This window comes from Argentina silus (assembly GCF_951799395.1).
Source record: "Argentina silus genome assembly, chromosome: 15".
In the NCBI taxonomy this organism is placed as follows: domain Eukaryota; kingdom Metazoa; phylum Chordata; class Actinopteri; order Argentiniformes; family Argentinidae; genus Argentina; species Argentina silus.
The window spans coordinates 6,937,681-6,964,356 of record NC_139669.1 but is presented as its reverse complement, the minus strand read 5'-3'; the positions used below and the strand labels follow the sequence as shown (position 1 = coordinate 6,964,356).

The following is a 26,676-nucleotide window of genomic DNA, read 5'->3' as shown; positions in this document are numbered from 1 at the left end:
AGGGGTAGGTGTTAGACAGAGTCAGGCCATGTGGACCCCTGGACCCAGTCCACTGTGGGCCTACTGTCTATCTGGGCACAGGCCGATCTGTACCAGGGGAGGCTGGTGGAGGTAGAAATCTGAGGACAGGCTCATTGTAATGCATGGGATGGAATTTCTACATTATAATGACTGTCTCAGCAATCTCCAGAATCAACTGTGGTATTTTGCAATTTTCTTCTCTGACTCTCAATAATTCATTTTTTATCCTTGAAGGCTTTACTCTCCTGTCAGCCGCTCAACACTTTCCCTTCACTTGACAGCTTCTTAATCTTTTCACTTCAGGACAAGAAGCCTCTGGGAATTAGTTACGCTTATCATCATCAGACACAATCCTGAAAGAATACATGGGAGTTGAAAAATTAAAACAACTTTAGATATAACAACAATATACGTAGAGAAGCACTTATTTGACGCCACAAAATTGTGTTACTGTATAACTCCAGACTAGGTAGTGTAAGTCGGAGAGGTGAGATGTGTTGTGTTGTGTGTTGCCGAATTTAAGCTAAGCTAAACTAGCAGTGGGGCGCCTCGCAGCGAGAGCTAACTGGAGCCTGCCAAAACATGAAAGGACGTTCAGGTCATTTTCCCTTAAGGAAATCATTCAATGATTTTGTGTGCTGGTATCAAACTGTGAGTGTCTGGGACCCACGGTCAATGGTTATTATGCAGTGTTTCTGTGAACCAGACCTGTGGATGTTACTGTACTCCGACATCCCACTCCAAACACTCACCTGTTCTTTTCTTCAAGTGCAATCATTCAACCTTTTGTAGATATATATATATATACACACTCACCGGCCACGCACACTTTGGGCCCCTTAGTACCAATTGAGCATAGTTTAAAAGCCACAGCCTACCTGAGTATTGTTGCTGACCATGTCCATCCCTTTATGACCAGTGTACCCATCTTCTGATGGCTACTTCCAGTAGGATAACGCACCATGTCACAAAGCTCACATCATTTCAAACTGGTTTCTTGAACATGACAATGAGTTCACTGTACTCCAGTGGCCTCCACAGGCACCAGATCTCAATCCAATGGAGCACCTTTGGGATGTGGTGGAACGGGAGATTCGTATCATGGATGTGCAGCCGACAAGTCTGCAGCAATGATGCCATCATGTCAATATGGACCAAAATCTCTGAGGAATGTTTCCAGCACCTTGTTGAATCTATGCAAAGAATTAAGGCAGTTCTGAAGGCAAAAGGGGGTCCAACCCGGTACTAGCAAGGTGTACCTAATAAAGTGGCCATTGAGTGTATATCCTACGATATCTTGGTGGCAAATTGACATCCCATTAGTTTTATTTTTTTTGTTTTACCGTTCATCAACACCGTGTGGATCAGATAACGCTAATGAATTTCATGGACTACTATTAATCATCAGTGAACTAGAAACAGGATGACACATTAATACGAGCTGTCGCCCACTTATCATTATCTTGCAAATACTCTGTCATAGTGTGTTGTTATGAACTAAGATCACGGTACAATGATTGTGTCTGCAAAGGAATCGAGCATAGCAAGGACCGTGAAGTGATTGATTGGATTCCCTATGGATGGATTCACTGTGCTCTTCTGCCACCTAATGGCAGAATATAAATATCACGCTTTGGGCCTGTGCCATTTCACAACAATTGAATTAACGACCTGGCCATTTATGACATGACTTTCTATGTCACGGGGACAGCTTGTACATCGTTAAGGCTATCAATATCTTTTATATATTTAAATGCGTTCGTGAATGGCTAATCGTGTTTCACGACTCATTGATAAACACTCAGGATAGGATCAGTTGCTCGTAGGTAATTCATGAGCGGGAGTACATAGTTGACATGACAGGTTTAATAATTCAACAGCAACACTGGACTTCTAACCTACATTACACACATGACGTGTAGATCTGAGAGCTGAAGTCATTCATGTGTATAAGACAGGTCACAGTAGGAGAAATTGCACATGAATGTTGGTAAGTTACAATAGGAAGCCCTTAAAGATGAGGCAAAATAAATTCGAAATAACAAATCACATCCATTAGACGATTTCAGTTTACATAGTTGTTGTCTTCCAATCTGCTCATGACTGAGCAACAGTAGCAGGTTAATACAATACAGGACACTTGTGGAGTGAAGGTAAAGGATACAATACAGCCAATACAACCAACTGTTAATTGAAGTCAATCAAGAGCTAATTGAAGGTCTGGACATCAGAGACATGTTTGTCATACAAGTCGCATCACGCATCATCAAACAGCGCCTGTTGTTGTTGCGCATCATCAGACAGCGCTGGTTCTAGTCTTTCCCTCCGCAGAGATACAGCAGAGCCTTTCCATAGTCTCCCCCTGTGTCCTCCTGTCAACAAACACAGTAAACAAACAAACAAACAACAGTCAACACACAAATAACTGGTATCATAGAAACACAAAGGCAAAAAAAAGCCTATGGATTAGTGACACTCCAGGAGGGACTGCCATGTTCAGGGGAGGCTGGTGGAGGCAGATATTGGAGGACGGGCTCATCGTAATGCATGGAAATGAATGAGGAATGGTATCAAACACGTGTTTGATACCATTCATCATTCCATTCCATGCATTACAATGAGCTCGTCCTCCGACTTCTACCTCCACCAGCCTCCTCTGGTCTACCGTACCTGTATGGTGGTGTAGAGAGAAGCCCCGTACTGCTTCTTAAAGACGGCCCTGATGTCCAACATGTCCACCTCACTCCTGGACACCATGATCCTCATCAGCGTCTCGTCATCCGTGCCCGCACGCTGTCAACAAAACAACACCAAACACCTCAGACTAACAAAACCACCTCAGACTAACAAAACCACCTCAGACTAACAAAACCATCTCAGACTAACAAAACCGTTTCAGGTTTACGCTGACGTCGACATGACGCACGCCCGTCTATGCGAGGTATCTCTGTCTGTGTGATGATTTGATGTTCGTACTAACTTTGATGTGCGTCTTGTTTTTTGTTGTTGTGTTATTATCAGTGTTGGGGGAAAAAAGAAATCTATTGTTGTCTGAAAAAAATACTTTGTTCCACTGAGACAGCGATTACAGAAGGTAGAAGGAGTCATCATCATTTTATTACTGTAATTATTATTATTAAATATTTTGCTGCTTTCTTTCTGTTTGGAATTGTACTTATGCTGATGTATTATTATTATTAGTAGTAGTAGTAGTATTGTTGTTGTTGTTGTTGTTGTTGTTGTTGTGACCATACCTTCATGGAACCATGAAGACTCTTAGCGAAGTAGGCTGGGACGCTCTTAACACATTTCACTGTGGAGAGAAACACTTGTTCACATGTTCAGTCATCAACGCTCTCAGTCCTACAAGAGTGCATATAGAGCCTAACTATAACACAATCAATGACAACATTACAGAATAATTCCCAATATTGTCATTACATTTGGAACTTGCATGTCAGATTAAAACTATTAAAAATACTACACTTAATTATTATTCTCCAGAGTCTTACCAACAGCCAGGAGAAGGTTCTCCAAGTTTCCGGTCGTCTCTCCCTCGATGCTGTCCTCTATGTCTGACCCAGACAGCTTCTTGTAGGCCTCAAACACTGCAAGCAACAATACAACTCATATGAGAATCCAATGTTCCTGGCAGACTGGCCATTGTCACGCATTTTTGCCAGGAAAATAAAGCTGATAAAATGTAATAAACACACTCACATACACACACACACACACACACATTCACACTCACACTCACACTCACACACACACCTTTTCGAAGGTGTTCTATGCTCCTCTTGCCCAGTATGGTGATGAATTTCTCCTCATCTGTGCCAAACTTCCCCTCGCCTGCGGCATACAGCTCCTGAGACCACACACACACACACACACACACACACACACACACACACACACACACACACACACGCTGAGTACAACCATAGCACTTCAGTGACTTGGCGGCTGATCACACACACTGGGTAATATTTCCTTGAAATGATCCAAGCTTTGGCTTTATTTAGAACGGCTGTGCGCTCTGACACACCGTGAGAGAGAGAGCCTGCTAGCAGCTTCCAACAGAGCACGGTGCAATGTTATGACGTCTGCACTGTCTGTTATAAATCTGTCTGTTTTAAATCTGACTGTTTTACAGTGTTTCTGTGTACACTGACTGTTGCAACAATCATTAGCAAGTCGCTCAGGTGTGATAAGATCTGCATGTCAATGTTAGGCTACTGTTCAAACTTCCTCCACCTGTTATCGCTGAGTATACACTACCTATACAACCAAGTAAGCAATGCAAATATGACCCTCGAGGGGACCTGTAGGCGCATGTGCAATCATTAAATATGGCCTGCCTTACAATGTTGATAGAAAAATCAAAACGACCCAGAGATAAGTAATGGTTCTGTAAAATACGGGGATTTACTGTTCCGGGAAGTAGCTTAATGTCGTAAATCGATTACATTAGATTATCATATTGATTATTTATCAGAGCATTTCATGATGCATTTAATCCTTCCCTGTCCTTTGTGGCCTAGAGCAATGGTTGTGTTCACATTGTACACCACAATCCTATCCTGAACATGTTAACATTTGAGATGTGTAGAGCCAGTCGTGTCGTGTCATGTCTGCTCTGTAGCATAAACATTTAACGGAGCGTCCTCCCTCTTCTTACCTTGGCATCTTTCTCTATCTTCTCTTCATCCACCCCTTCCTCTCTGTTCCCCTACACACACACACACGCACACACACACACACACACACACGCCCGCACACACACGCACACACACACACCCAAACAACAGAAATCAAGAAGAGTAGGTCAACATGTCACGGTAGGAGAGCGATGGAAGCGACCTACGACCTCATTTTCTCTGAGTGTCTCTCAATCTGGCAACCAACAAGGACCTCATCTCCGCTAAGTGTCTCCCAATCTGGCAACCCATGTTGATCAAGTTACCCTCCCCAAAAAACACCTGAGGAACATGCCATGAGTACTGTATACCTTTCCTCCCCTCCTCCCTCTCCTCCCTCCCTCTTCCTCCCTTCCTCATTCTCCCTCGCTCAATCCTCACCTTTAAATGTCCTCCTCATGACTTTATAATGACGTCCCCACACCACTCTCATTATCAGAAAGGAAAGATCCGTCTCTCTCTCTCCCTCCCTCCCTCCCTCCCTCTCTCTCCTCCCTCCCTCCCTCCCTCCTTCCTCTACCTGCAGGAGGATGAGTAGCAGCTTCTGGTAGCTACCAGAGGTGTCTCCGCTGATATCCTTGTCCAGCTTGCCGCCGCACTCTGATGAAAGGGGAGAAGACGATAGGGTAGAAGATTGCTTACACTTATCTCTGACAACAGACTCTAATGGCAGCCATCGACCCAGATGGGCCGTGCTCCGTGGCGATCTGTTGTTGTTGACAGTCTGAGACAGGACAGGACAGGACAGGGGGATTTGATTAGCGGGGTAATGGATGGCGAGATCTTCTCCGGTGTCGAGGCTCAGGTGGCCCGGGGCGGTACGTCCTTGGCCCCTGGTGCTTTTGGGCCTCTCTCTCTCTGTGTCTCTTGGCAGAAGACATAGGAACATAGAGGCGTTGTAGGTGGATACGGTAGGACGGTACCAGGGGAGGCTGGCGGAGGTAGAAATCGGAGGACGGGCTCATTGTAATGCATGGAACGGAGACACGCATTTGATACCATTCCTCATTCCATCCCACGTGTATGATATCCATTCCTCATTCCATCCCACGTGTTTGATATCCATTTCTCATTCCATCCCATGCATTACTCGATTTCTACCTCCACCAGCCTCTCCTGGACAGCACATAGGATCCGCGTGATGTAGGGGAAATACAGCCAATTCACTTGAGTTGGACAAATGTGGTTTGAGGTGTTAAGGCGGGTTTGTGTGACAAACCTACAGTATGTGTTCAACACAGCTTCATTCTACCAAGCGTCTCTGTTGTGTCCACCTCTATGTGGGGAGCCTCACCTTTCTTGTAGACTTTAACAATTTCTTTGAACTGGTCTCCTGTCCTGGAGGCCATGATTTCAATCAGCACCTCATCATTAGTACCCGCACCCTGAGGGGACACACACACACACGCACACACACACACACACACACACACACACACACACACACACACACACACACACACACACACACACACACACACACACACACACACACCACATACACACCACATACACACACATACACACACACACACACACACACACGCACGCACACACCACAGTGGATTAATCTCTCGGCCAATCACAATCAATACTCACACAGTATACACACACACAAACCACATACACACCACATACACACACATACACACACACACACACACACACACGCACGCACACACCACAGTGGATTAATCTCTCGGCCAATCACAATCAATACTCATCTACATCACAGCCAATCAGCTGGCCAGCTAGGGAGCAGCGACGTAGCACAGTGGAGAGAGTTGGCGACGGGGAGGCTAAGCTAATACATTAGGTAAGGTTCAGGCTAATTAGCTTTGGCTAAGCTAATACATTAGTTGATTAATAAATGAGACAAACTGAATAATAAGTGTTATGGAAGACCAAGGGGCGCCCAGCCTGAACGCAGCTGGGGCTAGGCTACATCAAGGGTATATGGGCTGCATCATGGAAACAGGATGGAACCGAGCCAAAGAATTTTACTCCCTGCACTCGTGTATGAAACGTAACAATAAACTTGAAACTTGAAACTTGAAACTTGGAAGAGAGTTGAGGACATTTTAGAAGGAAATAGAGTACGCTGATGGAGCTGGAGCTTCATCCTTCGTAATCACATTAACGATTAGTAGAAATGACAGTACTCATTTCACACTCGTGATCAGTATCTTGCGCAAACATTCGGGGTATAACTATTACCAGCGATTATGAATTCTACAATCTACATGTAAAGGATGTATGTCCTACACAGTGTATTTTCTGTCTGAAGAGAGGTAGAGCTGCTGTTCTGTTGTTTACCTTGAGAGCTTTGTGGAGTTTATTCTAGAATCAACATGAAAAGCATGTACTGTGTGTTCTACCCAACATATTTCTATCTGAAGAGGGGTAGGTAGATCTGCTGTCCTTTACCTTGAGAGCTTTGTGGAGCTGAGACGCATCATATGAAGAGGCGGGGGTCATCAGGGCAACGATGAGGGTCTCAAACAGCCCCCCCAGCTCTGACTTCAACGCACTCACGAGGTCCTGGGTGGAAAAGAGGGGAGGCAATAGGATCACAACCATGGAACAATGGGTCCGCTGTTTACGAGGGGGCATTTATTTCTTACTAAACTATCCAAGACCAGAGAACTTTAAATGGGCCATCGATATCCACAAGTGTGTTTTATGAGAGGGAGCTGAATGTTGATTGTGGAGTACATTAATCTCACCCTCCTGTGTACCATAGGGAGAGTTATAAGGGGCTCTGATAAGTAGATTTACAGTTGGATTATGATAAGCTTGCCAACCACCAGGCTCATTATTCAAGTGTGCATAAGAAATAGATTTTTTTATTTGCAGTTAATCATAGATTTGGGAATCCCGGGGAGCCAATCTGAACAGGCAGGAGAGAGAGAGTGACTTACTCAGTGACTTATGTACATCTGTGGGTGTATATCAAGTGAGGTTGGAGGAGGCCAAAATCGGAGGACGGACTCAATGTGATGCATGAAATTCTACCTCCACCAACCTCCTGTGTATTCCATTACACTCAAGAGGGCCTGTACTGACCTATACTAGATCAACACGGGAGAAGGTAAGAAAATCACCACAAATCGATACTCACTGGGGAAAAGCGATGAAGTTTGCAAACAATTAATAAAACTAGCAGGGAAGAAACACAGGCACAGCATTTTCTGGGAGACAATATATGAAATATAGATTTGTTATTCTGAGGTAATTATGCCATAAAGCCGGTCTCAGTTAATAGAACGGTGACGTGGTGAGCTGGTGCTATTCAACACAGTCACACAACTCTCCCAGCTCCAGAGCTACTGGCTTTAACCCACCTGTGACTCTTCTGCAGATGAACATTCATAGTTGGACATCCAGTCCCTGCACAAAGTAATTGGATGTGTCAATGCTCTATCTACCCTCTTCATTGGATGTGTCAATCCTCTACCCTCGTCCAGTCACAGTAAAGCATGTAGCGGTGGGCAGTGTGGCCTTTGGTAGCCTTTGTGAAGAGAGCTGTGGTATGGTTCATTATGTCATCACCAGATGACAGACCTAGAGGGCATGCAGACTAGACTATTGTGTTGATGCTAGAGAGTCGCGTATCCTGATAGGTTGTTATTAAAGCCAGTAAACTGGACCTATGGACTACCTCTTTATTCAACCACACAACAGGAGCCATTGGGGCTGGGATGAGGGTTAAGGTGCTCCAAGTGGTTTTTTCCCCCCTCTAATGTTTAATAAAGATAGGATTCTAGTAATGTCAGATCCTATGATTAGTGAGACTTAGTGAGCTGATCTTGGATCAGTTTCCCCCTCTAATGTTCAATAAGGTTAGTGTTCTAGAAGGGTAGGCTGGTCCTAGATCAGTGCTTAGGGAAAAACTAACTACACCCTGGAGGTAGAAGCTGACAGCTGGGTACTGTGTCCAGGAAAGAGCTGACTTCACTCTGACTAGAAGCTGTGACAGTTGGTATTGTGTCTAGGGAAGAGCTGACTTCACTCTGACTAGAAGCTGTGACAGTTGGTATTGTGTCTAGGGAAGAGCTGACTTCACTCTGACTAGAAGCTGGCAGCTGAGGGTTTTGCCACTGAGGGACGAGGTGGCTGACACGATGACCCGGAGCCATCAGTCAGACGAAGCGCGTCGCCTGTCAACGGTTTCCTGTTCACTATAACTGGCTCGTCTCACCTTTCCGTGGGCCTTTTTGTATGCCGTCTTAATTTGCTTCCGTTGATCGTTGCTGCGTGATGTCAGCAGCATCAGGATGGTGTCCTCGTCAGTGCCTGTGTCAAAGCAAGGTTTAAAAATAGCACTTGGCTTACAGCCAGCGGCAAGATTAAATCAGTCACAAAAGATTTTATCTTTCTGGAAATCTATTTCTGCAAACTCAAATTGACAATGTCACCTCTGTTACTTCAGGCTGGGTTAGTAAACAGAACATAGGAATCTAAACAGGATGCTTGTGAGCCGATGTTTATACATTTAAAGGGATAGTTCACCCCAAAAAGTTTCACAGATGGTTTCAAACTTCCAAAGTAGTCTTCATTTGTTCTACACAGCTGTCCAAAAATGATGCCATCTAGAGTTTATTATTTGCAATAAAAGTTAATCTGCTGGACTTAATTGCAAACGAATGAGAGGAAGATTTGAGGAAGTTGCCATATGCATGTAATCTTGGCTAAATGATGAGCTATACTTGTAAGCAGTAGATCAACACGGGAGAAGGTAAGATAATGAAGTCACAAACAATCGATACTCACTGGGGAAAAGAGATGGGGTATGCAAACAATTAATAAGACTAGCAGGGATGAGACACAGGCACAACATTTTCTGGGAGACGATATTTGAAATATAGATTCGTTATTCTGAGGTAATTATACCATAAAGAAGGTCTCAGTTAATAGAATGTTAATAGAATGATGTGCTTCAGAGAACAGGGTCGAAGATGAGATCCAATGATAAGTCAAACTGTAATTCAGAGATGGGTCTTCATAATTTGATTGCTCTCCCATTTACTCCCTCTACAGTAGAGTATATATCGCTGTGCCTTCTGAGCGCCATCACATGCGTCATCAGACCTGAGCTGATAGGTTTAAACTAATAACAGATGGAGGAAGTTGCGGTTACGATTTGTTGTTATGTGTGCCTCTGATGAATGCGAGTTCATTAGAGAGAGAGAGAGAGAGAGTTCAAAGGTCAAATTGTTGTAGCTTCTTCACTGATACAGTGTAATGACATCCACTGAAGGTACTCTGGAATATGGCCGATTGTTCTACTGTGGCAAAGTAAAGTCCTGTATAAAGCAGGGGAGGCTGGTGGACAGGCTCATTGTAATGCATGGAACGGAATGAGGAATGGTATCAAAACCATTCCTGATTCCATTCCATGCATTACAATGAACGCGTCCTCCGATTTCTACCTCCACGAGCCTCCCCTGGTATACAGTGCGCCTGCCTCACCTATGCCCTTCATGGCCTTGTGCAGGAGGTCTGCATCTTGTTTAGCATTGAAGTTGACAAAGGCTTTCACACTGCCTCTGGAAGCCTGGGGAATGAAAGAAAGAAAGAAAGAAAGAAAGAAAGAAAGAAAGAAAGAAAGAAATAACAAGAATGATAAACATTACATTTCATGTGTTTCTTGCATAGCCTGGTCTAACTGCTGGCCAGATAATAAGTTTTGCTGCAGGGGGCACTGGGCATCAAAAGCAGGACTGTGCAGTCTGTCTCTGCTACCCCCCCCCCCCCTCCCCCTCCCCCTCCCCCCTCTGTGAAACTGAAACTTTTCCACGAAGATCCACAATGCTTGTTCAGTTTCCCTTTCACTCCTACTCGCTTTCGTCTCTGGGGAAAATGTCATTTGAGGAGAGAAGCAATAACGCCTCCCTCAGCCTCGTCCCCAGTCCCCGTCTCCATGCAGGTGTGAAGACGTGACAGAAAATGAGCTTCCCCTCCCCACAGCTAAACTGTCGCCCTCTAATTCCTTTCGTGCATTAATTTGTCTCAACAGCTTTTCTATGATAATACCACTGCAGAATGTTTCAATATGGAAACCTTTCAGGGGCATCCGTGTCTCTTGAGACTAACATGAATGATATATCCGATAAGTCCCACCATATTGTTGAGTTTGTTGCTAGTTAGTCATGTACAGTATTGTGCCTGTGTTAGTATGGATCTTGTCAACATCTTAAGCATCGACCTTGGATGTAAAGTATTTCTGGTCAAAGGATATCATCTGCACACAATAGTTCATTGTTTCCACATGTTTAATCATTAAAAGACATTGGTATTGTGGAGTGACTCAAGTTCAATATCATGGTGTGGATCAGGGGAGGCCGGTGGAGGTAGAAATCGGAGGACGGGCTCATTGTAATGCATGGAATGGAATAAGGAATGGTGTTAAACACATGATTTTGACATGCATTCCTTTCCAATGTGTTTGATGCCATTCCTCATTCCATTCCATGCATTACAATGAGCCCGTCCTCCGATTCCTACCTCCACCAGCCTCCCCTGATACAAACACATTCACATATTTCACAATCACCTCTGAGAAGAGAGAAAGTACAGTCAATACAGTTAGACATATCATTACAAACCAGACCCTGTGTGTTGTAGCTACCGCACTGCTGATAATTCAGTAAACAGCCTCTCATTGTGAGTGATGCACATTAAGGTTAGCATCTTAGCTTCTTCATTAAAGTGCAGTCAATTACAGTTCTCTTCTCTAGTGCTATGACGGCTCCCACAAGTAATAAACCAGGGTTAGACAAACAGTCATCAACCAATACAATCAGGCCTGTGGGAGAGGCTTATTTGCATTGGTGGCATTTAGCATCACTGTTCAATGGTTTATAGGATACTGCTCCACTATGGGACTGTGGATCAGTCAGACACACACACCCACCCTGATTGATACCGCGGCCATAAATGAAGACCGGTGTTCAGAGTTTCCAAGGCAGAGTGATTGGTATAAATGCACATACTTGTGTGTAAGTGTGATTGAGGACTGATTGAGAGTACACCCATAACAGGGGAGTCTAGTGGAATGGGGAGCATTACAATGAGCCCGTCCTCTGATTTCTACCTCCACCAGCTATTCTGAGCTCCAGCCCTAGCAGTGAACATTGTCTATCCAGGGGTATCCAAGCCTAAACCCACCTGATGAAACCCTATATCCCAGATGGGAAGTCTTATTGGCTGGCTAGACCCCCACGTCCACTGCTGTTGCCACGGCAACGGTAAAACAATACCCCCATAAATTAGACCACCGTATCGATGGGGGAAGTCAACTTCTCCAACTGTTTCTTTCATCAAGTTATCAAACAGTCTTGGAATTATTATGAAGAAAGCTGAGCAGGGTATACATAATCTAATCAAAGAAATGAATTTGATTGCTCTAATTTCGAGTCAGGACTTGAAAACACAGCAGGAGTGGTATTGGCTATAATATTGCTCTAATGAGTCCATGGTCATAAGAGATGATTGGAATGAATTGAGGTTTCAAATGAATTTTTGCGGAGATGAGATGTTCATAACTGCAAAATGATATGCTCATTATGGTAATGTTAATATTATGGTCAGTGTGGTTTGAAAAGGCTGGTTATAACATGAATACAGCTTTCTAGATCTTCTTGCCAGACTCATATGATTGCATTGAATAACAATTTAGCCAACATTTCCTTTGTTCTTTATTCTTACTTACAGAAAAAGTGTGCTTTTCCAGAGGCCAATGTTTACAGTTATTTCGTCACATCTCATTCCAATGCTTTGACTTAACATTATTAGTCATTTGAGTTTACATAATCAAACAGACAAATTCACTTACCATGATGTATGACTCGTTGATGGGACAAAACAGAACTTGTCAAATCTGAAAAAGATAATGTTTTAAGCTTGACAAATAGGAAGGCTATGACAATGAGCGAAGCATGACCCCTGAAGATAAGCTTTTTAGAAGACAGCAGACGATTAATAAGTCACTAGATATTATATTCACTCATTCTTGCCTGTCTGGTCTCCATTAAGTTATATAAAATATTAAAATACAAAGTATACAAAATAACACTGAGGGAGAAGGATGATGCCCGAAAAGGCTAAAGTAGTTCTTACCTCCAGGTGTCTCCTGACCTCTATGAGGTGTCAGTACAGATACAGCAGACTATGGAGATGATATGAGTTTTTAAAACTCCTCCGCCCCACACCTTGAAACGCCCACTAAGGGCAGCAGCGGTGTTGAGCGGCTACAGTGTTGACTGTGAAAAAGAGTACCTGCCTGTCCAAACACAGGTCCTATTACAGCACCTGTCAATCAAACAGGGGGATCATCACCTAATGCATTACAAAATGTATGTAAACAAAAGAAAAACATGTTTACGAAATGTTTGGAGATCATAGCCGCCAGTGTCACATCAACTGACTGTTGGTATGAGAGAGACTGTTGCTGTGACATTGAACAGTTGGAGAAGGAATAAAGATGTTTTTTCCATCCTGTTTCTATTGCATCCTAGACTGGAAACTGTAGTCTGATTGGGGCTTTTGTTTTTGTTGGCTTTATTTGTTGGAAGACATCAGACACGTCGGAAGCCACGTCCCAAATATCCTGTTCCAGTCTTGTTTATCTGAGGCTGTGTTTCATTAACAGGGAGCACTCTCTCTCAGGTGGAGGCTGGGGGAGGTAGAAATCGGAGGACGGGCTCATTGTAATGCATGAAGCGGAATGAGGAATGGTATCAAACACGACACGCAGTCAGTTGATGTGACGGCAGGGGAGGCTGGTGACGTGTTTGATACCATTCCTCATTCCGTTCCATGCATTACGATGAGCCTGTCCCCCGATTTCAACCTCAACTAGCCTCCCCTGGTGGGGTGTGAATAGCTTACCTACAGTAGGCTACCTCACCAAGACAACTGATCAACAGTCTTCTTTGGTTAGATATTTACTTTCGATCAGGAGATGGAGAAGTACCAGCAACATCAACATGCTGGATTAAATTAGTTTTTTTTCTCAGAGAAAGTGGAGGCATATTGAATGGATGTATGACGTCATGAAAGGCGGTAGACAGCTTCCACGTTGATCTGGTTCTAAAATGTTTCATGAGTGAAGGCTCCACCAGTCTCCCCTGCCTTCATCAATATTTCACAGGCAGTTTTAGGTCTCAAAACATAACAAACTTCAACAAATGTTTTTCACCCTCCCACATGAAATGTTGATAGCCACACCGAGCAAATTTAGCCAAAAGCTACAGAGCATACTTTAAAATCTCATCACTCGTCATACAGAGCTTCAAGCTTTATAGTTACACAAAAATATGTTATCCCCAAAAAATCAATCAATCCTTTCCAAGTTTATCTGAACTTCAACACTGAGAACAGTATCGTGATGAGCTAAGTGTTGTGGAGACTTGAGAGGCTTCAGTGAACTATCTCTTATATACGGGGAGATCTTTGATACGACTAAGATCGTCGGAGCACAGCGGGTATCGTATCTTTCTCACATATCGCTGTTAATCGCACCGTGCTCACAGCCAACCTTTAATTAACGTGAGATGTTGTGAGACGACGGGAGGCGAGTGTGAGCATCGTCTTGTATCCTGTTACCGCAGCTGTCAGTTTCAGCTCACAGCTTCCAGAGGACATGCAACGCCAACTCTGCCTCAAACAAGCTACACAGAGCCAATACATACCAACAGCAAACACAGTGGAAGAACCCTACACAACTGATGTTTTTCCACCTTAAAGCCTCTGTAAATGCTCACCCGTCTTGTTTGTTTTGGATTTCAGTTTTTCTACAGACATGACCAATTATAACTGATAGGGCAATGGTTTGAGTGATGGGGAGGGGAGGGGAGGGGATGGAGAGGGGAGGGGAGGAGATGGAGGGGAGAGGGGGGGGGAGGGGGGTGCAAAGCCACTGGTCTTCAATGATGATTGAGCAAAGTGCAAACATTCTACACCTGTATACACAGGGTCCAACTGCCACAACGCCAGTTAGCTGCTCTGCAGATCACCACCTGCAATGCGTTTTGCCTAAAGCCGGGCAAGACACTGAATGGTTTCAGCCACGGGTTTGCCAAAAGTTCTCACGATGAAATGAACATATCGGCTATAACCGCGGATCGTCTGTGGTGAACTTAACGCCTCGACTCGCACAGTGTGAGTTAGTAAAGGAAATGAAGAAAAGACGCGATTACGTCCGATTTGAAATGTCCGAAATGTTGGGTCTTGGCTCCTTTCTGCTGCATTGCGATAGGTGCTATGGGACACCATTAAATAAATAAATAAATAAATATAAGAAAGTCAACCAATGGGAATTCAGGATGCTGTAAAGTTTAACAATGGCAAGGCGCAAGTTGCGTTTGGGACCATACTTAGAAATAAGTATGAACAGGATAGATCTACCTCTGCTGCCCGTTCCTGGATATCATGTCCAAATTCTCCTTATGTTTTTAAGGCTTTTTTTTCTCAGAGCATAAGAAGACTTTGGCTACAGATGAAATAGGCTACTATTTCATGGCCAGCGCCATTTGTTGCCGTTGTCCTGGCAATGAACAAACATTGAAGGGGAGGGTGAGAGCTACCGTCTGGTCTGATGGTATAGTGTACTTTGCATCACGACAGCGGGACGGGGAGCATTGGTCTTGCCGTATGAGACCTTCTCATCGGTTTGAATCGTCTGCGCTTGTGAAAATCGCACAGTCCGTCTGTATTAACACCTGTTGCTGGAGGCAGAGGTTAAACCAGAGTTCGGACAGAGTTCACTTTTCTTTCCTCCACATCAGCAGTTTATCCTCTCTCTCTCTCTCTCTCTCTCTCTCTTCTCTCTCTCTCTCTCTCTCTCTCTCTCTCTCTCTCTCTCTCTCTCTCTCTCTCTCTCTCTCTCTCTCTCTCTCTCTCTCAACCAAACAACCAATCGATGAGGGGGACATTTATTTACAGTCAGCTGGGAACAGAATGATATAGTCCCGCCTCCCTCAAGACGGTTCACTTTCCCAACTGCTGATTGATGGGCGATGAATTAAATTCAGAAATCGAGACCCATTCCCCACCCACACCCACGATGTATATGGGGGATTCTCAGAGTAGGTGCCTTGTGAAATGGTTAGGGATACATTTCCATGGATATCGAAGGCAGTTTAGGACCCTTTGAGTGCTTCTAAAATTAGATCATGAGATTTGATTGGATTGAAATGGCTTCCTTAAAGTACTGCTTGGTCAGTGTTTTAGTCCCTTGGGACAGGATCAGTTTCTTTATGATTCTGAACTCCAAGTGCTCTTTCTCAAACTTACTACAAGTTTAAATTGCAGGCTTGGGAGTAATAACAACGGATCAATGGACACCCTTCCTTCCTTCCTTCCTTCCTTCCTTCCTTCCTTCCTTCCTTCCTTCACCAGTTCATTCCATTTATCCTTTGCTCCAATAGTACCAATTCTCAAGTCAATGCATCCTTGTTGATTTACTGTTCACATTCCATCCTTTCTTTCTTCTTCCTTCCTTCCCTCCTTCCCTCCTTCAGTCCTGCATCCATCTGTCCATCTATTCATTCATCCATTAATTCTCTCTCTCCCCATAGCTGTTTGTGTTTACTGGGCAAACATTGCCTCATGCACCCTGAGGTCGAGAGGAGAGAGAGGAGGGGAGGAGAGGAGGGGAGGAGAGGAGGGGACAGAGAGGGGAGGGGAGGGGAGGAGAGCTAAAGGTCAGATAGTGGTTTATTAAGCCCTCAAGACCAGGCGATGACAGTGGACATCAGTCACCCTGTGAACTCTCCCTCCCTGCAGCCACATGCAGGGGGGCTGGTGGAGGCAGACATCCGAGACACACTCACTGTAATGTATGGAATGGAATGAGGAATGGTATCAAACACACATGTCTGTTTGGGCCCGTTTGGGTCTGGAATGGGCCCGTTTGGGTCTGGTATGGGCCATTGGGTATTGGGTCCATTTGATCCCCGTCTGTAATTATTTGTAGCTTTTGAGAGTGAAGTGAATGAGAGGACCGTAGTGTGTGTCGTTTGTGCTTGCCTTTAGGTCAGCTAACCTGAAATAATAGCAGTTAAACTGATCCCATCTGGACGGTAGTTAGAAGACGCATGCCCAGAGAGGATATAGGGAAGTAGTTTAATGTCAAAGTTTCAGCTTGAGCTTCTTTGAGACATGTTTCTATGGAACAACCAGCAACATACATAATAAAGAATATGTGATGTGATTAAATAAATTGTTGTTATACAATAGCCTTCATGTATGTCAGAAATTCAAGACTAAAGATAATGTACCACCGTTGTTATTTTTCTAGAATGTTTATGAATGTCTTTCAATGCAACACGGGAATATTTTATAATGTTGTTTGTTGTTGTTGTTTGTTTTCGTGAGGTTCTTGAGGAAAGACATCAGCTGTTGAGTCACACACACACACACACACACACACACACACACACACACACACACACACGTGCACTCACACACACACACACATTAACACACACACACATTCTGTAGAGATCCTACAAACACAAAACACGGGAGGAAATCTACCTCTTACCTCTAATACGTAGGCTTTTTATGTGCAGAGAGGGATGAATATTTCATGAAAATATGATCAACTGCTTACAAAATGAGGTTCCCATTATAAAGTCAATTTGGCTGGTGAAGATGTCAAGAGAATGGATATTTTATTCATGACATAAACCTTTTGTAAAAATATTTTGAAGAATGATACATTTTAGGCTTGCATTTTTAATGATTTCTCACAGAAAGTATCTGTACAATACATACACAGAAATAAAACACAGCACATACACAGAGGACGCTCAATGATTGCCATGTCACACAGTCTCTGACAATGCAGGTTATTTCAGTTCAAATCTCTGCGTTAGTCTCCCATTCACTCAGTTTACGCCCATACGGCATTGATTCAGTTCTCTCCACAGTCCAGAGCTCCACAGTCCCACTCAACTACACACGGTGAGAGACAGCCTAACATGCTTCTAGAGAAGAACATATTTTCCTCATGAGGCACAGTTCAATATATTTCTAGAGAAGACTGTCTTTCCCTGGTCCTTTTCTGTGAGGCTCAGTCCAACACATAACAACAAGCTGAAAGGCACACAGTCTACCGTACCACGCCTTCAGAGCTGCACAGTGACATGTCCCACAGTGGCATGTCCCATCCTACCCCTGCCTCTCTTCTACAGCATGCACTGCCTTCCTCTCTGGCCGTGACAGGGTTCTCTGAGAGACCTCCCGGGCTGCAGGGACGAGTTCCCCACAGAGTTCCTCAGCTGCTTGAGGAGCATCCAGAGCAGGAGCCCCATGAGGAGCAGGAGAACCAACAGCAGCCCCAGGTAGAGGCTCAGGTTCCAGCCCCAGCCCAGGGCCACGGGCAGGGAGGTGGAGGCCACCAGGAACCGCCTGGGGGAGGGCATGGGGATGGGGCAGGTCAGATCCTCTAACACCCCTCTGGAAGGGTGGGCTCTGGGGGTTCCTAGACACAGGTCCAATCCGATGTACCTTTGGCTCTGGTGCCCTAATCAAACTACAGAGCCGAACCAGGTTAGGCTGTACTGGGCTGGCCTGGTTAGGCATCCACCGCAGCTGCTGTTAAGGTGCTGGAAAAGAACAATGTGAGAGGAAGATATCCAAGCCGGGGCGGTTCGGCTCGGGTCGGCCCTGTGATGTGTAGATCCCCTGGGGGCGGGTGACAAGGCGGGTCAGTCCTCCTTCAAGGGTTGGGCCGGTGCTGTGGCGGTGGTGGTGATGGTAGTTGTGGTGCCGGGTGTCAATGATAGATCCATGGTGGTTGTTTGGGTGTTGTTATTGGATCAATGTTCTCTTCCATCCATGTTTTAGACATTCCTTGTGTCCTGTGGGTGTCTTTCGTCATGGTGATCCAGTGCGAGAGAGGTGGAGAGGCTTACCATGGTGAAGTCTGGACCAGATGTGAGCCCTCCTGAGGAGAGACTGGTGAAATGGTGGGAAAACCTGACTGTTGCTGCGCTCTCGGCTTTCTCTTCCTCTCTGTTCTCTCCCTTTTCTTTCTCTCTCTCGCTCTTCTCCTGTCAGACTCCCTGTACATACCCAGACTCCCAATTTATCACCGCTCATAGAGAGAGAGAGAGAGAGAGGGAGAGAGCGAGAGAGAGGGGGGGAGAGAGAGAGAGAGAGAGAGAGAGGGAGAGAGAGAGAGAGAGAGAGAGAGAGAGAGGGAGGGAGAGGGAGGTATAAATGCCTCTGACTGCCATTGCCATTGGCTACCTCTGTCTTCACTTGCAGGCAGAAAATCAAATCAAAGGAGAGCAGGGAACAGAAAACATCAATATGTTATTTAATTTACATAATGTTGACATTAGATTGACGGTTTGATTAAAAGAATCATACATTGTAAGGGGGAAATCACAACTGAATGCAATATTGTGGATATATATGTATATATACATATACATATATATACATGACTTTCTATATAGTCAAGATTATGAATTAACTATTTTTCAAAAGAGGTAATCTCATGTTAAATGTATGGCTCAGTCTGTTTAAATTTGTACACATATCAGGGGCGTTACCGACAGTACAGTATGTGAGGTATTATAAGATGAAATTGAATTGTTGCTTTTATGGAAACATGTTAAATTTGCCCTAGACTGGGTTTATCTAAAGCCCTTTGTGGAATTAGTTCTGTTCAAGGACGCCTTGAAAGCATTGGAACATATTTTGGAATTAGCCTGTCTGTGTGGTATCCTGTTCCTCTCAAGGCAGTTTTAATAGAATGCGTCACAAGAAGCCTCACCTTGTGGTTCTTGTGGTTTTGGTGATCTTCAAACACCAAAAGAGCCAGATATTTATCCCCAGCAGCCACCGGTGGAGTAGAGAAGCTGACCTACCCAACACACCTGGCTGTCTATCAGGGGAGGCTGGTGAAGGTAGAAAAATCGGAGGACGGGCTCATTGTAATGCATGGAATGGAATGACGAGTAACAAGTATCGAACCTGTGTCCTCCGATTTCTACATCCACCAGCCTCCACTGCTGTCTATAGCTTTAGGTAGTCTATGGGGCGGATTAAGCCTAGTGGTGGACTTAATCACACTTCCAATAGAAAATCTCTATTGAAGATGCTTGAAGATGCTTTTTAGCAAAGGATTAGGCTCAATCTGTGAACGGTTCATAAAATCTCAGATACATTTCTGAACATGCCATTCTGACGGTACTACGGTAACTGAGCTGCAGTTTATTTCACAGCTGAGCCATAACCTGAGGCCAAGCAATTAATTATCTGTAACTTCATATCCAGCGCCTACCTTTGTCATTGTAATAGTTTGTTTTCATCTGTGTCTCAAGGTTACATAGAAGACAAAGAAACACAATCAGGGGGAAATTATTGCTGTCAGACTTGTCATCTTGTCAGACTTCATCAGTCATCAGCCTCAAAAAGGTTTATGCAAGGCGATAAATCACTTGTGTGTGGTTACCATAGAAACGTAACCCAATTCAAACCCTAAACATGCCACAAGTAATTTGGACATCTTAGAAGACTCCCTCACGACGAAAGCAACTAAACGTACTGAACCATATAAAGACATACCTCCCCACTAGGGGTGAGTGGAGTCATTAACGGAGACAAGTACAGATTGGCACTCCCCTATGACCAGTGATTGTCGTCATTACTGTTCTTATTACATTTGATCTTATTCCTATCCTTGTATTTCACTGCACTGTTGAGAGATAGCTTGTAGTAAGCATCCTTGTACTTGTACTTGTATTCCGTGCATATAAATAAAGTTTCATTTGTTACATAAAAGAGCTAATAAAAGAGGTATTATGGGTAGAAACATAGGCAACAGCCTTGACCAGGGGATTGAGGTGGTTGAACAGTCATGTTCTTGTCTTGTCTCCAGAACTGTACGTTTGGTTGGCAAGACAACCGATTAAGTCTTAAGAGCTGGGCTAGTCAAGGGCCATAATGCACAAGGCGTCTAGGAGCAGAGGGTTATACTACAACACAAACTCTGGATAACCCTGAATACGTATAGCTGGATTTGTAGTATAGCCCTGTGGAGTGCTGATCAGGGATCAGGTCCTGTCTGGCCATATAAGACTAGTCATTACGATCTAAAAGACTAAACTGATCATGGATCAGCAGGCCTACTCTGAGACACCAGTCCCTTCAATTGTTAGAAACTGAATTCCTCTTGTTCTCTCCTCCACTTGTACCTAGATCTTCTCCTCCAATGTGTTCCAAGTAGGAAGTGAGTGGAGGACAGGAGAGGACACAAGGAATTGAGTTTCAAACAATCGAGAAACAGCCCTGCGGGGGAGCCGAGCTCTGCTGCTGCCTAGTGGCTAAACCAGGTGATGACAAGACTGCAAGTGAATTACTCAACACTTGAAACTGTACATAATTGTCACAGAATGAAAACAATTTAAAAAAATAAGATGAGAAAGTAACGCTTGAGAGAAAGGAATTTATTTACAAGAGCCATATTTCACAGTGCGGAAGACACCTTGATTGCTGGCCAGTGAACTGCAAGACAAGTCACCTTTGAATAGGGCAAGTGATGGAAGTTAAAAAGGCAGACAGAAGACAAAAATACTTCGTTCTGAAAATGACTTGGTCTCAAACGGTGGCTTACAAAATACCATAACCTGTAGAAAAGGTGTGCTGCTATAAGATTATCAACAACCAATCACATCTAGAGCTCTTATAAAACATGGAAATTGTCATGAAAACCCCAAACATAGTTAGTCTGGGACTGATTCGTCAGTAAATATTCACAGGTGACTATATTAGTAGGAAGGGGGTAATGCTGACAGACGGTGTAGATGCATGTTTACAGCATTGAAGCGGGTGAAGACCAATCGTTTGTCTCATAATAAATGACAGACAAACGGGACATGCTAAACGGTGCTTGATTAAACTAAGTTACAAAGCTCAGGGGGGTTTCATCAAGCATAAGACAATCCTACAGGATCATACATATAAAAATTTACATTTAAAAAACCCAACAACAACTCACTAATTTGTCCATCCTCCCCCCAAAATGGAGGCGGTGGGTTCAGTTATTGAAATTCTGGCGATTTGGGAAACTTGGTAAAAAAATAAATGGTGTGGAAAAAACACCTATTCCAACAGTTCTCTGCAGGGGGCGCTGTAACAACATCACTTGAAGAGAAGCTTCTCTGGAGGTTCAATGAGGGAGACTTCGTGGTACCTTGGGGAGAGGAAAAAGACATTAAAATCAACATGCATTGATAAAGCAGGTGAGGCCGGTGCAGGTAGAAAAATCAGGACGGGCTCACATCACAACACATGGAATAACACGCAGTTGATGCCACTCCTCACGGCACGCATTAATTAACCCATCCTCAGATTTCTACCTCCACCAGCCTCCCCTGGTACAAACCCACTATTCACCCTCTGAGGTAAAGACTTGATGAGGCCTACTTGGAGCCCTTGTACTTCTCCCTGACGGACTGCTGTGGATGGGCAGCGGCACCGAGGTAGGTCTGGTGAAGGTCCTCTATGCAGGGCATAAGGTCTTCTAGAGAGTAGCCCGTCACTTGCGCAAGGATCTTGGACTGGAGGAGGGGGGGGAAACAACCATATTGTTGGTCAGAACAAATCATACAGAAGACAGACCAATTGCTCAATCATTCAGACACGGCAAATCTGATTTGTTCAAGGAAAAAAAGAAAGAAAGAGTTAATCGGTTGAGGTGTTGCAGACTTTGTTTAAAGATCAGTTTGGGTTTTGGTTTAGAAGCCTCTCCTTACCCATGATCCTCCTGTGATGGTGTGGTTGGCCAGCGTGAAGGCGGCAGCAGCAGTCTGCGAGGGGAGGTACTTCAGGAAGGGGTCAGACTCCACCAGACTCAGCTCCCCCAGACACTGGAGAGGAGAGGAAAGGGTTAACAACCACTAGAACAGTGCTGCTGCACATAGGGGTGGAGCATGGCAAGGGAGGCTGGGAGGTAGAAATTGTCTGATACCATTCCTCACTCCATGCATTACATGGAGCCCATTCCTTAACGGTCCCTCCTAATGACCTCCTCACCCCCACCACCCCCCTGTACAAATTTCTCTCCTGTTAATAATAAAAAAGAAAAAAAAATCGCTTTGGATAAAGGCGTCTGCTAAATGCAATCCTCAGATTTCTACTTCCACTAGATCCATGCTCCAGGGGAGGCTAACCTGGGTGATAGTTTGTCAAATTCTAGACCTGTGTTCGACTTAGTTTACCTGGTACAATGGAAGCCATAAGTCCCAGAAAGGAGTGCTTAGAGAAAGAGCTAAATCACTCGAACCTCAAACACTTCAACCGTTTTCATATGATGTAGCCATTTGACCTGGATATAACATCAGGGGACGATAGTGAAGGTAGAAAACCGTTTGATAGCAAACCTCATGTTCCACACATGAAAATTGGGTGACAATGGGGGGGTTGTTGTGTGGAACAGATGAGGTTTGGTATCAAACATGTTTCTGTTAGATTTTCTACCTAAACCGACCTCCCTGGATCCAAATATAAATGCAGGGTCTCACCATGGCCAGGCTCTCCACCTTGCTGCTGACAGCCTGGTGGAGGAAGTACTGTGTGAGGAACTGGTTGATGGTGGGGGAGGCCAGATCAAAGGACAGAACCTTCAGCACCAGGTGTTCCATCCTCAACACTTGCTTCTTGGTGTAGGTGTCGTCTGTGATGTAAACAAACTCCGACACCTCCGGGGGATAGATCTCCTCAAACTTCCTGCATGGAGAAGGAAGCCAAGGAGTGAGTGAGTGTTTTTTTTTTTTGGGGGGGGGGAATAAAGCAGAGTATGGGGGTTGTGTCACCCTCTGTAAGAGAGGAGAGCGCTACCTCCTGGGAAATCAGTGTCAAAACACACTCCTCTGAAGTGGTCTAGAGCAGAAACTGAATACACTTATATACTTGGTTTATGTGCTCTACACAGAAGGTTAAGTGGAATTCAGCACCAGTTTTGATTTATGGCCACTTGAGGCAAGAAACCCTCTGACACAGATCATGTTACAATGGCCACACAGTAGCATAACAATTAAAATGGAGGCAGTATGGGCCATGCATTCTAAAAGGTAAGCCACATCCTTCATTGTGGGGATGAGCCATCCCTTTCTAGGATGTGTATATACCCCCCTAAAGACCGCTTCACCCCCCACTAGCCCCCTGCACAAGTTTCTCCTGATGAGCATTGATTACCATCTTATGATGACTGATGGATAGATGATTCACTTACTTAAACAAATGTATTTGTTGTAAGTCGCTTTGGATAAAGGCATCTGCTAAATGCCATAAATGTAAATGAAAAAAGAAAGAACTAAAAGTGGCCAGCAGAACTCTAAATTGAAACCTCTGGTAGTGAGGTCCAGATTGAAAGAAACGTACAATGTGACCTCAGTCCTTGCTTTTTGGTTGTTATGGCAACTCAATGAAAACATAGAGAATCAGTCAGTTAGTTCTATGACTCACATCCTGTTGCCTTTCTATACACACGTGACTTACGATGCCAACAACATGGCGGCGGTGCCAACCAGCTGCAGCTTCCCCCTGAGGACGGACATGGAGGAGAGGAAGCGGTCGATGTAGTTGACGGCCAGGTAGAGGGTCTCGTTCTGGAGCTTGTACTCCTCGCCCACCTCCACCAGCCAGTCCACCAGGATGGCCCTCATGCTGTTGGTGATGTCCGGCTGCTTTTTCATGTAGGCCGCTTTGGGTCTGTACTTCACCTGTTTGAGGGGGGAGGGGGAGGAGGAGAGATGGAGGAAAGGAGACGATGAGTCGTCACAATAGCCTGGAGGGATGCCTCGTTTCCCCCCAGCGGTCCTCTGTGGCTCAGTCCGTAGAGCATGGCACTAACAACATTTAGGTTGTGGGTTCGATTCCCACAGGGACCATATACTGAAAAATGTATGCACTCACTGCAATGCAAGTTGCTTTGGATAAAAGCGACTGCTAAAGGGCATATTATATTATTAACCCCTCCACTTCTCTAATGAAGATCTGAGCATATTGAGTAGGGTGTGAGGAATGGAAGGGAAGGCTTGAGATTCTCCCCTTATAGTTACAGTGCGACAGTGACAGGGCAAGTCCAGACGTATTGCTGCAGGTCAACAGTAGCAGTTAGGCTGGTTTCAGTCCTTTGTGACTAGTGAAACATAAATACCACTGGTCAGTTGGTTCATCCCCTCACCTCCATTTCCCTCAGGTACGTGTGGATCTCTCCAGCATACTCTGTGGCCTCATTTACATTCGCTGGCTTCTCCTCACCCTCAATCAATGACATGTCCATAGGAGAATCTATGGCAGGAAAAAAAAGAAAGAATTTGATGCGTTTCAAAGGGTCTCGCTGAAATCTATTCACATCTCTGGGTGTAGGCTTTGTTTACTTCTGCCTGACGCCTGCTTAACAATGGGGGAGCCACATACAGTTTAAGAGTTGGTCTTCAGACGGACTGTGCAACTAGAACAATGCAGCCTAATGCTTACCAAAGCTGACATCCATGGCTATGTCAATAGTGGCTAGGGGCTGTCGGAGGCGCATCACAGTGGGGTTCAGCTTCAGGGGGGAGGTCTCCGTCGTGGGCTTGGCTTTGAGGGACACCTGCTTCTTGGCACAGGCACCATCCGGCTCATCCATGTGAATCTGGAAGGCTGGCAGCTTGGTAGGGGCCACCTTCTCAGCATAGCTTTTACCACACTCGTCATTTTTACAAGATTGCACTGGAGATGTGGAGCCCTAGAATGACAAATGTTTATTAGCCATGATTACAATGGGAGAAGTCAGTTGCATGTTTAATTAAATAATTACTTTAACAAGTGGGGTCTAAGTGAGTCAGATCATAACGCAAATTGGCCATCCTATTATGCATACATATTCTTTAGATTGACAGCTTAAAATGGCGGACTACTTGGGAGGGAACCTAGTGGACATTTAAAAAATTGCTGTATTGAAAACAAATCATAAGTGTGAGTTATTAAATTCCGAACACATCCCTAGATCTCAAACTGCTCTTTGCTGGAATAAACTCATCATGAAGTTTAAAATAGTGTAGCTTTAGACAACCAGCTGGCTACCAACTCCACTGCTGTAACTCATGGACAAGTTAGCTAGCCTAGTAAACTAAGCCACATCTTGCAATCAATGGATTCACCAACTACAACAGTAATGGCTCGGTATTATTAATACACTTCGCATCCTCACTTAAAACAAGAATAATGTGTTGATCAGACAAATGCACATGTTGATTATAGCTAGGTAGCCTAGCTAGCTGATATAACCAACCTGTTTTGTGCCGCGCTGATTTTGAGGTTTGCTGCGCTGGTTGTTTTGCAAGGCTCCCAGGACAGTCCTGTTTATTTGTCCGGCTTTGGGGGCAAGGTTTTCCTGGTTGTCCACCTGGTTTTTGAGTGTACCCCTTAATCTAGACAGCATATTTTCTTGGTTTTGGTAGTCAGCCTGTGGAACATCCACCGCGCTTCCTTGTGCACCTTGATTTGATTCCGACATGTTGCCCTGCTAGCTAAACAAGTCACTACAAAATGTGGACTTAAGTAATTCAAAATTAAACAAATTCAATGGTAAAGAAGCGCCAAACATCAATTGTGACGTTCAATAAAAACTTACATAAGATCTCAGAAGCACCAAACGGGGCTAGGTTAGCTGGCTGACTATCCCAATCAATGAAAGAGATCAGGGTTAAAACGCCAACAATGTCAGCCGGGGCTGCAAATTTAAAAGCCTCTCGTTATCGTGTGTGCAGACTCCTATTCTGCCTGAAAAGCCGACTTTAATTAGCCATTTTGCTTGACTGAAATTTAAATCTTTGGCTAACGACCGACCTGCTGCTTCTCTACAGTCCCTTGTTCCTCAGATCACCATCCTGCAGAAAGGTTGCTTTTCCCAGTTCAAGTAGCCCGCGACTATTGAAACGGGCCA

General features: G+C 44.5%; 2 protein-coding genes across 2 annotated transcripts; both read right to left on the bottom strand.

Annotated features, from left to right (window-relative positions):
• Positions 1-1,885: 1,885 nt before the first annotated feature.
• Positions 1,886-12,876, bottom strand: anxa5a (annexin A5a). The gene is made up of 13 exons (XM_083685683.1): positions 12,843-12,876; positions 12,559-12,603; positions 10,194-10,278; positions 8,923-9,017; positions 7,149-7,262; positions 6,016-6,106; positions 5,242-5,321; positions 4,703-4,753; positions 3,796-3,889; positions 3,534-3,629; positions 3,276-3,334; positions 2,692-2,814; positions 1,886-2,393 (listed from the first exon to the last, which is right to left on the bottom strand). The coding sequence occupies exons 2-13, from the start codon at positions 12,559-12,561 to the stop codon at positions 2,334-2,336; spliced, it is 951 nt and encodes a 316-aa protein (XP_083541809.1). The 5' UTR covers positions 12,562-12,603; positions 12,843-12,876; the 3' UTR covers positions 1,886-2,333.
• An 8,299-nt stretch (positions 12,877-21,175) lies between these two features.
• Positions 21,176-26,594, bottom strand: ccna2 (cyclin A2). Its single transcript, XM_083686542.1, has 8 exons — positions 26,023-26,594; positions 25,227-25,476; positions 24,931-25,037; positions 24,243-24,466; positions 23,267-23,471; positions 22,499-22,612; positions 22,170-22,303; positions 21,176-21,936 (listed from the first exon to the last, which is right to left on the bottom strand). Exons 1-8 carry the CDS (start codon positions 26,245-26,247, stop codon positions 21,885-21,887), a joined length of 1,311 nt encoding a protein of 436 aa, XP_083542668.1. The 5' UTR covers positions 26,248-26,594; the 3' UTR covers positions 21,176-21,884.
• Between the last annotated feature and the right edge of the window lie 82 nt (positions 26,595-26,676).